Source organism: Megalops cyprinoides, chromosome 1, assembly GCF_013368585.1.
Source record: "Megalops cyprinoides isolate fMegCyp1 chromosome 1, fMegCyp1.pri, whole genome shotgun sequence".
Classification (NCBI taxonomy): Eukaryota; Metazoa; Chordata; class Actinopteri; order Elopiformes; family Megalopidae; genus Megalops; species Megalops cyprinoides.
The window spans coordinates 197501-210000 of NC_050583.1; the positions used below are offsets into that span (position 1 = coordinate 197501).

General features: G+C 47.0%; 1 protein-coding gene across 1 annotated transcript in view; it reads right to left on the minus strand.

Annotated features, from left to right (window-relative positions):
* The window catches only part of lmf1 (lipase maturation factor 1), a 55076-nt gene that overhangs the window by 3718 nt on the left and 38858 nt on the right, over positions 1-12500 (minus strand). The window contains exons 6-7 of the mRNA XM_036521231.1: positions 8413-8580; positions 3512-3695 (exon numbers count right to left, since the gene is read on the minus strand). Coding sequence (XP_036377124.1) covers positions 3512-3695; positions 8413-8580 — 352 coding nt within the window. The remainder of the gene's footprint in view (positions 1-3511; positions 3696-8412; positions 8581-12500) is intronic.

The window sequence follows — 12500 nt, forward strand, 5'->3', positions numbered from 1 at the left end:
ACTGAACTTCTCTTCTTGTGCTGGTTAGGGCCTTGTGCTGAGCAGTTGCTGGGGCTTTGGGTTGGCCTGACAGAGCACAGGTTCCAAACAGTAAGCTTGTGTCAGCTTTCACACATACAGCTCCTACCCAATCAGACTCATTATCCCAAGCTGATTGAAAGCCCCCCCCCCCCCTCCTTCGACACACCCATAGATGAGGAAATATTCTTGCTGTTTCGTTAAATTTAACCATTCTGCCAGTGTTCTGTTTCTCCAGTGCCCGCTCAGCTCTCAGTGCTAATAAACACACAGTCACACAGACAGGACTGTGCACTGCGCCCTTTGATTCAGTGACTAACGTGTGACATTAGGCTATTTCACATGCAGGATTTTGCCTTAATCTGAAATGCATACCACAGAGTGGGCTGAAGGAATTTTTATGGTCCCTTAATTGAAGGTTTGCTCCACATAAACCCAAAGCAGTTAGTGAGTCTTCAGAGGCCAATTAGTGAAGTGCTAAACAGGCAGCCAGACACCGCCCCCATGGGGGAGGGGCCTGTGGAACTGCCTGGTGGAAATATTTCAGTCCTGAGCTGCACCGACACGATCCACACGATCCGTTTCATATGTTCAGGAGAACATGGAACTGCAATGTGGTGACAGCACTGCAGATCACCTGGCACAACATCTGCCCAACACACAGCAGCTGCCATCCAAAGCCTGAGAGGCCTGTGCATTTCCTAACCCTAAATCCTCTACCCCTAACTCTCTAACCCTAACTCTCTAACCCTAACTCTAACCCTACCCCTAACCCTAAATCCTCTACCCCTAACTCTCTAACCCTAACCCTAATGCTAAAACTAACCCTCTACCCCTAACCCTCTAACCCTACCCCTAACCCTAAATCCTTTAACCCTAAATCCTCTAACCCTAACCCTCCAACCTAACCCTAATGCTAAAACTAACATTCTACCCTAACCCTCTAACCCTAACCCTCCAACCTAACCCTAATGCTAAAACTAACATTCTACCCTAACCCTCTAACCCTAACCCGAACCCTAACACTAACCCTAACCCTAAACCGAATCCTAACCCTAATCCCAATCCTAACTCTAACTTTAACTCTAAACTTACCCTTAACCTTGACCTTTCAACTGTTCAGCTCTGGTCTCCCATTGGCAGAATACTCCTCTTGGTGCTCTTATTGGTGGTGCTGTATGTATTAGGGATGTGCAGAGAGCCCAGTATTTGTATTTGTATCTGTATTTGTTGAGGCAGCAAAATTATCTGTATTTGTATTTGTATTCGAAAAATAGAAATAGGCGTAACAATCCTGTTTTTGTTTTTATTGCACTTCTAATTTTAGGATATTAAAGTGTTAATATAAGTGTTCTTGGGCCTGTCAAACTATAGATCTTGCTGTCTGAAAAAAGGAGAGTAGCCTTATATCTCAATCCATGTCAAGTAGGGTTGGGCCGATGCATCATCCATCGCCGACAGCTGACAGACATCACGATGTTGAGCTGGCATCGTGATTTAAACCCCCCCTCTGTCCACACAGACAGCGGGGCACGCCCTACCACAGACACACTATAATTCCAGTGTCTCTGCTATAACGTAGAAAAATATATTTATTACTTAGTAAATCCTTCAGCTGAGGGACATGGCCTGGTGCTGGCGTGGATCATAGAGTCTCTGGTGGACTAAGTGGTCATTGCTGTCACTTTTCTGTGCCGTGATCTGGTGTTGACTGCCTTCATGGTCGCTGTCATGACTATGCCAGTCCCTTGCCTCCTGTCCCCTAGGTATGCTGCCATAATGTTAGCCTGCTGGGGTTTTTTCCCTGTTGCACACTGGCACCTTTTTCTCTGCCCCTCCTCTCCTGCCTCTCTGTTCTACATCCCTGCCATTCTTATCATCCACTAACCACTGTTTTCTGTTTGCTTCCTATCCCTGCTCCGGGCTCCTGTCTGGAGCTGTAGCCCAAGCGTCTCATCCCGTTTTCCAGTCCTGCTACCTCGCTGCCCTGCCTATCAAAGCCAACTGCGTTCCAAGAACCGGACATCCTAGGAGACATTTTTATAATCACTCTGCTGTTAATTCTACTGTCTATCAGTCTTAAATGTCTTAAAGTACATTGTATAATTTGTCTTTAACTCTATCTGCCCAGTACCGGCCAGAAGCAGATGGGCTCCCCCTCTGAGCCCAGTTCTGCTCAAGGTTTCTTCCTGATAGGGAGTTTTGTCCTTGCCACTGTTGCCTTAGGCTTGCTCTCAGGGGGCCTCAGGCCTGGGAACAATGTAAAGCTGCTTTGTGACAACTTGTGTTGTAAAAAGCGCTATACAAATAAAAACGAATTGAACTGAATTGAACTGATTTGCGGAGATTTCCCGGGGATCAACTTGAGCCGTAGAACTGATGTATAGGCTATGTAGGAGTGTCAGCCAGAGAGCACAAAAAATGAAGGATGGGTTTATTCTAATTATTATATTAGCTCCTTGCACCTGATTTAAAGGAAAAACATCTTATTTAATCACACTATACCACCCAATAAAAGCATGTTTTAATTTAGGCGTAAACATAAAAATTATATTTAATCTGCCTGGTTTGCACCTATCCCAGTAAATCAGGGGGCAAGTCTTTATTTGTATTGCAAAACTGAGGATTAAAAACAGAGTGAACTCTCCCATTCTCTGCTATACCTGTCTTATAATTCCTAATCGTTATATTGTTATTAACCCTTTTTCATGTCTCACCCTGCACATTTAACTATATTTCATGTTTAGGAAAATATAATCAATGATTATTAATATTGCAATGACTAGAGGAAACTGTTGCTGATTTATGTTTTCATTAGCGTTATTAAGCTTCTCATAGTTTTCAGTTAGCATTTGCTATATTTTTTAACATTAAATTGCTGTTTCCTCAAAGCTAAAATTAGCTAGAATTATTCCAATCTAGTGTTCTAATCGCACCGGTTTTAGCATACACGCTAAACGGCAAATCACACTGGTGTGACCGTATGCACGAAAGGGTTAAAAAAAAAAACTTGTCTTTTTAACAGTTTCTTGAACTTTAAATATAATTCAACTGAAAAACAAATAACCCTAACCGCGCTCACAACACCATTCGATGTTTTTTTTTCTTCCCAAAAACACATAATATTTAGAATATTTGTATGAAATAAACATTTGTAAAAACCCACTATTTGTGCTTTGCCGAATACCGTATTCAGATTGGGCTCCACCCCTAGTATGTATAGATAACACGCTGACTGTGTCGACTGTGTAGCACAATTATAAGGACCAGGGCTCATAACCAGAAGGTTGCTGGTTCAACTCCCTGCTGAGGCACTGCTGTTGTACCCCTGGGCAAGGTACTTAACCCAGAATTGTCTCAGTCAATATACAGCTGTGTAAATGGATAACATGTCAATAACATAAGGTAATGTAAAAGAATACAAGCTGGGAGGAAGCTTGTCAGTACTGGGGTGGAGGCAGGCAGGTGTGGGGGGGGGATGGGGGGGGTTCACCTCGGCTTTGCAAAGGGGTGTGTCCGGCCGCCTCCTCCCTCTGGATCTTGCTCACAAGCTGCTTGGCCCCGCCTTCTGAGGATGGGAACAGGAAGCCGAGGGCTTTGTCATCGAAGCAGGCCAGACTGGGGACGATGGTCAGCCAATTCAGAAAACTCAGGTTCCCACTCACAATCAGCGTCGCCTGGGCAACACAGGAGGAGAGGCGGGCAAAGTGATGCAGGCAGGTGCATAAAGCCCAGAGGGTCAGACAGACGGAGCAATCTCTACCTCCACACTGCAGGCACAGGGCACGCATCTGAACTTGCGCAGCAGGTTTATGGAGAGAGAAATTAGCTCTTCTTCCCAAGAACACAATACATCAAAGTTCTCCTTATTGGCTTTGTCAGAAGCTAGACGTTCACCCTCAGATAAGTCATTCCATTAACAATGCACGGGGATGATGCAGGGGAGATACACGGTGTATGACCAGTAGGTGGCAGCTCCACTCCAGACAACCAGGGTCACTTCAGCAGTCCACATCAACCCAAATCATACTCATCACTGTGTATCAGTGTAACAGCGAGCACCAGCAACCTGTGTGCAGGAGCAACTCCAGCGTTTCACTCAGTGCACCTTCCTTCAAAACTGAGTCAGAGTTCACGCTGCAGACCTGACTCCAGCTCTCATCATAAAGCTGAGTCAGAGTTCACGCTGCTGACCTGACTCCAGCTCTCATCATAAAGCTGAGTCAGAGTTCACGCTGCAGACCTGACTCCAGCTTAGTGCTGGGAAGTATGACCAAAAATTTGTATCATGGTATTTTTTAAGATTCTTGTGGTTTCACTGTATTTTTTTTTTTTTTTTGCATGACTGGGCCTTTATATAGGTCTGTGTCTTATTCTACTGTCAGGAGTACACAGAATATAAAAGCATTTTAATTTCATCATGTATATTATGAAGGCTTTGATTACTATAGGGTTTGCTTGGCCCCACAAAATGACAATATATGAAGGAATCAGTAAGCATGAAACAGTTGCAGAATGTAAACAATTTTTATTGTGCAAACTGCAAAGTAGAAAAACAGAACTTAAAAAAACAGACATGCCAACAACTTTAACAAGTATTAAAATGGTTGTTGATCAGTCTCAATTCCCTTGGTTCTAAATTTAACAAATTAAACATTCCCAAATATTCGTATTAATATTTTCCGTCAAGGTACAGTATTCAAGTATTCAAAAGGGCTATATTGCTCTTGTTTTTCTGTTAGAAGAATAAACAAACAAACAAAATAAACAATTTACAATTTTTGTTTTAAATAAACATTTAAACTCACAGTAATAATATCCTTTGATGCCTACATCTTGGTACATATGCAGGAAACATTATGAACATTACCAGCACAAATCACCCTTACAAATACAGGCTTTGGTAATTGAAGCTTGTCGAGACATTACAAATTTTGTGCCAGGAAAACCAGCCTGTCCACAGCATCTGGTTTAAGTGCGGACCTCCGCCAACGGTGCTGAAAGCTCTCTCAGAGGGAGCACTGGTGGCAGGAATACACAGGTACTTCCTGGCTAGCTTTGCTACACGAGTGAAATTTGCTTGGTGGTATTTCCACCACTCCAAAGAGTCGGTGTCACTGTCGACCTCCATGGTCTCCTCATCTGAGAGAATTTCTCTGCTCTCAGCTGTGCTGGTGCTACCCTGCTTTTTGAAAAAGCTGGCCAAAGTCTTTTTTCTTTTTACCTCAGGTTCAGCTGCTGCTGCCCTTGGGGGAGCTGATGAAGTGCCAGAGGTGCCTGCCTGTTGCTCTGTCAGCAGTGATTTGATCTCTTCTACTGCTCTAGCTTTGATGTCATCCACCTTTTCATTCTTGATGTAGGTAGTTTTGAAGCAGGGATCAAGAAGAGAAGCCATATCTAGCAGGTCATCTGTGCCAGGATCTCAGTACTTTTCATTCAAGTAGGTTAGAATGGTTGTCGTCCTTGGTCAGTTGAGTGTAATTTTCTCCCTCAGCAAGAAGGTTTCATTGAAGAGATGTAGTACTGGCTTGAGGTATGAGGCGCTAACATAGCATTCACCAGCCAAGGCATCTGTAAACTCCTGAAGTGGGCTCAACCCCCTGTCTACCGCCTCCAGCACATCCATGTCCTGCCAGCTGGGCACCAATTGCCTTGTTTTCTTGTCAGCTTTCAACACCTGACTCATGGCTCTCTCCTGCTCAATCAGTCTCTGGATCATCTTTTGTCGCGATCCCCACCTAGTAGGCGTCTCTGTTGTGAGCTGGTGTTTTGGCAGGCCCAGTTCAGCCTGAGCAATGGCTAGGTCCCTCCTCCTTTTCCAGGAGTATGAGAAGGCACCAACAATTTTTCTGCATACACTGACTGCACGTTCTATGTGGACATCTTTTACACTTCTCTCTGTAAAAACAACAAAAACAATGTTCAGTACTTTTTTGCTACAACAGAAATGTTATTGCCTGCTAATTCAAATGCTAATAAAAACACCATCCAATTTTGAAAACATTACACAATTTTAAATATTTATTACCTTTAGGCTATTAATAATATTACTTCCAAAAAAAATCTTTAACACAAATATTCAAATTTACCTATGACAGGGTGAAGCCTGTGTCCAAAGCATTGGAGTCTTCTCCAAACATTCATCTGGACTACCTTCACGATGTTGGTCCCTCTGTCAGTTGTTACGGCCGCCTGTCTCTCCTCTCCCAGACCCCAGGATTCAAGGGCCTCTCTCTTAAGCCTTGTACAATTATTTCTCCGGTGTGGTCGTCCGGGAAATACGATGCTTGCCAACAGTGGTTGCGCAGCTCCCAGTCGTCACTGATGAAGTACACCGTTGTGCAGCGGTATGCAGCGGTATGGCTGCACTGTGCGAATTGACCACAGGTCTGCTGTTGTAGAAAAGTGGGCGACTGTACATGGCTCTGCTTCCAGCTTGCTTCGGTGTTGTTGGGATAGTAGTCTGGCTGAAGTATTTTCGCCCCGGTAAGACATACCTCGAACCCTTCTTTCTCGGCTGTCCGTAGCGGGACCATGTCCTTGCATAGGTGGATTGTTACTGCGTTTGTAATGTGGCTCCACTTTGCTTTTCCTGCCATATGCAGTGCCTCGAGAAAATGCCTCTTCAAGCGATTTCTGACCCTTTGGCTTCACTGTTTCACTGGCGCCACTGGTTGACGGTGTCGAGTCCGACGACCGTAATCACATACAGTCGTAGTATTCCAACACGTTTTCTGCTGAGGTGATGGAGTAAGTTGCTAGTGTTACCACCAGCGGCAACAACAGTGGCTCGACAAACTTTGCAATATGTAGTCTTTTGGCCTGCGTCGATTTTTTAAAGCCAAAAAACTTCCAAACTGCAGACACAGCTCCTCTCTTGGGCACAAGTTCTTCTGGTGCATCTCTGGTCTCACTTTTTTCATCCTCCATTTCTGTTTTCTGTTCTTTAATCTACCGCAGCGACGAAGCCTCTCCCAGCTGTTAACAGACTGTTATGCTACCTGGCTACCTAGCAAGCTGTACCCAGTATGCCGTTCGGCGGTGTAATTTTGTTAATTATTCAAATTGCCATCCTTGTTAAGTTGCAAGTAATCCCAGAGCTTGCTCTTAAATGTTTCATATTATAGATTTTTTTGTGTTACAAAATTCAAATAACAAAACGGAGCTAAATTTAGTTAAATCGATTTAAATTACTGAGAATAAACTTTTAGGTTAGGTCGAGTGCAATGAACAATAACGTTTAGAACAAAGACCTCACAAAAGCTGTAATGTGTCATGAGCATTTAATGTAATTTAAATCGATAAATGCCATCCTTGTTAATTAAACAACCTCATGCTGTAGCTTTCACAACAGCGCACAAACCAGACAATCTGCGTGTTTCGCGAGCATAATCATTTATTCTAATTACGCGATTGGTGTTGATTATTCTGTGTATTTGTTTTATTGTTAAGGAGGATAAATGGGAACAGGTTTAAAGTAATGATAGATTTAAAGATAGTGTTTCCGCTTCCCCCGTTTCCAGCTCACCAGCCGCCATGGTTAATAGGGGTCCACTCTCAATACACTCAGCACGGCGCTCCGTAGCACTTCTAGCGGCTAAGCGAACAATATTATATAATTTGCTGCTTATTTAAGCGCTACAGCTGTTTCCGCTATGCTACGGTATAGCGGTATATGAAAAATTCATACCGTACGGGAAGTTAAACCGATATACTGGATGAACCGGTATACTGCCCAGCACTAGTCAGAGTTTACACCTGCAGACCTGACTCCCTGCAGTCTGCATTACTGGCCTTTGCAAAGATATTCAGTTTTCAGTTTTTCACATTCAGTCTCACTTTGGGATTTTCTACTTGACTCCTTCTGCATAATGTTCTGGAAAGCACTCTCTAACATCCTAATTGTAAAAGATGCTACATCAAATTAAACTTAATTCACTGATTGACTGAGAGAGAAAGTGAGGAAGGGAAGGATAAAATAAGACTGAACTGAAAAACTGGTGAATCTGATGTATAAATAAACAGTGCAATGAGTAAATGGTAGATGAGATAAACAGTATAATTTGTCTACAGTCTATTTGTTGGCACAGGGTTGTTCCAGAGAAAGCGTCTGGTTGGACATACATAGATCATCCACCCAATCATGGGGAGTCTTTTGAAGAAAAACGTTTAATTTCCAATCAGATACCCCCTTCATATGGAAGCCGTAAGAACAGCCAATCAGATACCCCTTTCATATGGAGGCTGTAAGAACATCCAGTCAGATACCCCTTTCATTTTGAAGCTGTATGATATACTCACAGTCTTACAGAGACTAACTGACCTGTAAACACACATTCCCAGCATGCACACAGTGACATGCCCAGTGTGGCTCCAGCTCAGTGGCGCCCTCACCTGGAAGAGGATCTGTAGCGCGCCATTGACCATGCACATGCGGCGGCCCAGGAAGGTGAAGAACGGCACGATGAGCTCGATGAAGTGGTTGCTGAGCGTCTCGAAACGATGGAACCACCAGGGGGAGCGGTGCATGTAGTAAGACATGGGGTTCGGCACCGGCTGAGTCTGCAGAGAGAGGGAGGAGAGGGGGATAGAGAGAGAGGGAGAGGGGGAGAGAGGGGGGGAGAGAGAGGGGAGAGAGAGGGGAGAGAGGGAGAGAGGGGGATAGAGAGAGAGGGGGAGAGAGGAGAGAGAGAGAGAGAGAGAGAGGGAGGAGAGGGAGGAGAAGGGGGAGAGAGAGAGAGAGAGAGGGAGGAGAGGGAGGAGAGGGGGGGAGAGAGAGAGAGAGAGAGGGAGAGAGAGGGAGAGAGGGAAGAGAGGGGGATAGAGAGAGAGTGGGGAGAGAGGGAGGAGAGGGGGATAGAGAGAGAGAGGCGAGAGAGAGGAGATAGAGAGGGGGAGAGGGGGATAGAGAGAGAGAGAGAGAGGAGATAGAGAGGGGGAGAGAGTGGGGAGAGAGGGAGGGAAAGAGGGGAGAAAGAGAGAGAGAGGGAAAGAGGGGGAGAAAGGGGGAGAGAGAGTGAGAGGGAGAGGGAGAGAGAGAGGGAGAGAGAGAGAGGGGGAAGAGGGGGAGAAAGGGGGATAGAGAGAGGGAGAGAGAGAGGGAGAGAGAGAAGGAGAGGAGAGGAGTGGGGGAGACTATTTCTATTTGTATCATTTTGTTTTTTCAGCTCCTCTCAATTTAAACAAGGTAACAGAAAAAACCCTCAGGTGGTATCACACAGACACACACAGACACACACACACACACACACACACACAGACGCACGCGCGCACGCGCACGCGCACACACACACACACACAGACACAGACACACAGACACACAGACACACAGACACACACACACACACACACACACACACACACACACCAGTGTTTCTCTGTCTCAGCGGTGCAGAGTCCTGCCTGGAGTTAATAAAGCTTCTGCTCCGTTTCTGGGATGAAGAGATGAGCAGACCGGCCTGGGGACAGTGAAACACAGACAGGACAGCCCCACCACTCCCTGCTGAGGTCACCGGGGTCACAGGCGTCAGACATGCAGGTTCACGAGAGAGACCACCTGTACCCAATGTACACCTCACCTGTGTTTTCTTTCTCAGGTACAGTACCCTTCTGATCTCTCCCATCCACAACACTAGACTGTGCTGGTCTCTCCCAGATACAAAACCAAACTGTGCTGGTCTCTCCCAGATACAAAACCAAACTGTGCTGGTCTCTCCCAGATACAAAACCAAACTGTGCTGGTCTCTCCCATCCACAACACTAGACTGTGCTGGTCTCTCCCAGATACAAAACTATACTGTGCTGGTCTCTCCCAGATACAAAACCAAACTGTGCTGGTCTCTCCCAGATACAAAACCAAACTGTGCTGGTCTCTCCCAGATACAAAACTAGACTGTGCTGGTCTCTCCCAGATACAAAACTAGACTGTGCTGGTCTCTCCCATCCACAACACCAGACTGTGCTGGTCTCTCCCAGATACAAAACTAGACTGTGCTGGTCTCTCCCAGATACAAAACCAAACTGTGCTGGTCTCTCCCAGATACAAAACTAGACTGTGCTGGTCTCTCCCATCCACAACACTAGACTGCTGGTCTCTCCCAGATACAAAACCAAACTGTGCTGGTCTCTGTTTGTAATCTTAGGGAACAGGCGACAGCTCTCCTACGTTTTCCTCCTGTTCTGCCCAGACTCTTTTAGCGTAAGAAAAGCTCAGGATATCTGAATAAGCGGCAGCCTGACCCCAGCACACCCCAAGGGGCTGCGTGCGGGGTACTTTCACCCTGCAAGTGCAGGGGAAACCCTGATGCTTCCGCTTAACTCTGGGTTTGACATCAAGGGATCCATATTCTCTAACAACTCACAGGAGTACTACTACTGATGACAAATAAGTAACAGTATTTCCAAAGAGATTTAAAGCCAGACTCTCCTGTCCCCTCTATCCTGAGGTACTGCTTGCCCGAGGTGCGGAAGAGAGGCATTGACTGACGGTGTGAGCTCTCACTGGGACCTGAATCCCTCCATCATCATGTTTGCATATATTGAAATGTGTCCTGTTATCCTCCAAACCACTGAGGGACTTTTTTGCATGAGTTCTTCAGCTGTGAGGGCCAGGGCTCCAGACACCTCTGCTCTTCTTTAACAGACCGATCGCATCGTGGTGCCCCTCCAGTCCACTCCTACCCTGCTGCCAAACCCCCTTCATGTCGTAGCTACACCACCTGACCAGCTGACGGACTGCTCAGCTGTATCTGACAGTTTATGTATTCCAAAGGTGGATGTATAATAGAAGTTTGTTATCATATGGTACAGTGAAAAGGGGTGGGTTATTATCAGAGGTTCCCTGTGGTAAGATGTTTACACCACATTCATATTCACATTCCAGATCTGAGAACAGCAAACCCTCCCACTGTGTCTAATGCTTTATTCTTACCCTGCTACACTGGTGCTGTGTGTGTGTGTGTGTGTGTGTGTGTGTGTCTGTGTGTTTTTGTGGATATGTGTGTGTGGGGGTGGGCCGTTACCGATATTATAATGTGGCAGTTAAGAGCTTGCTTGCTGCTGCAGGAGCGAGGGCTGTGCTCAGCACAGCCCCACACAGGCCCTCACAGCACAGCCCACGCGGGCCCTCTCAGGACAGCCCCACGCGGGCCCTCTCAGGACAGCCCCACGCGGGCCCTCTCAGCACAGCCCACGCGGGCCCTCTCAGCACAGCCCACGCGGGCCCTCTCAGCACAGCCCACGCGGGCCCTCACAGCACAGCCCCACACAGGCCCTCACAGCACAGCCCCACGCGGGCCCTCTCAGCACAGCCCCACACGGGCCCTCTCAGCACAGCCCACGCGGGCCCTCTCAGCACAGCCCACGCGGGCCCTCACAGCACAGCCCCACGCGGGCCCTCACAGCACAGCCCACGCGGGCCCTCTCAGCACAGCCCACGCGGGCCCTCTCAGCACAGCCCACGCGGGCCCTCTCAGCACAGCCCACGCGGGCCCTCTCAGCACAGCCCCACACGGGCCCTCTCAGGACAGCCCCACGCGGGCCCTCTCAGCACAGCCCCACGCGGGCCCTCTCAGCACAGCCCCACGCGGGCCCTCTCAGCACAGCCCACGCGGGCCCTCACAGCACAGCCCCACACGGGCCCTCTCAGCACAGCCCACGCGGGCCCTCACAGCACAGCCCACGCGGGCCCTCTCAGCACAGCCCACATGCCACAGTGCATTAATCACACCTCAGGCATTTACTCATCAAAACAGGAAAAACACACACTCAACTACAAATATAATGCTTTTATTTATCAGGGCAGTAAATCTCAACCGTCACGCACATCACACCGACTTCTCATGCAAATACACACAGTTGTAGCAGAGTGTGTCAGGCACGCTGTCCGCAGCATGTTCATATGCGCATTCCATGGCTGAATATTAGCATCATAAACTCTACACATGGACCTCACCCACCTTCCTCACACACACCTCACATCAGGCATAACAACAACACCACAAACTCAATGGTAACTATGACAACAAAGGAAGCACTGAACATCACTTCACACATTTTCAGGTGTCAGAGAGAGCACAGCCAAAAAAACACACACACAAACATGCACACACATCAACACACAAATATACACACACATTAACACAGAAACACACACAGAAGAACGACACTCTGGAGTGTCTGAACGGCCACAGCCCAGACTCCAGAGAATGTGCAGCCGTTGGAATTACGCTGCCCCCCCCCCCCCCCCCCCCCGCCCCACAGAAGCCTGTGCTGCTGAACATAACTCACTCAGAGTCATGCAAAGCAGACCTACTCTAATAATGTTAATCTTTATTACCAATTACTTTCCTAAGCACGGCTTTAAACGAGTTTCACATCTCTGTGAGTCACAGTGTGGAACACAAACCATTTATTAGCTCCAATTTGGAGAGTAAAATGGGAAACCCACACGCCTCAGGCACTGCCAAACACACTACCAAACA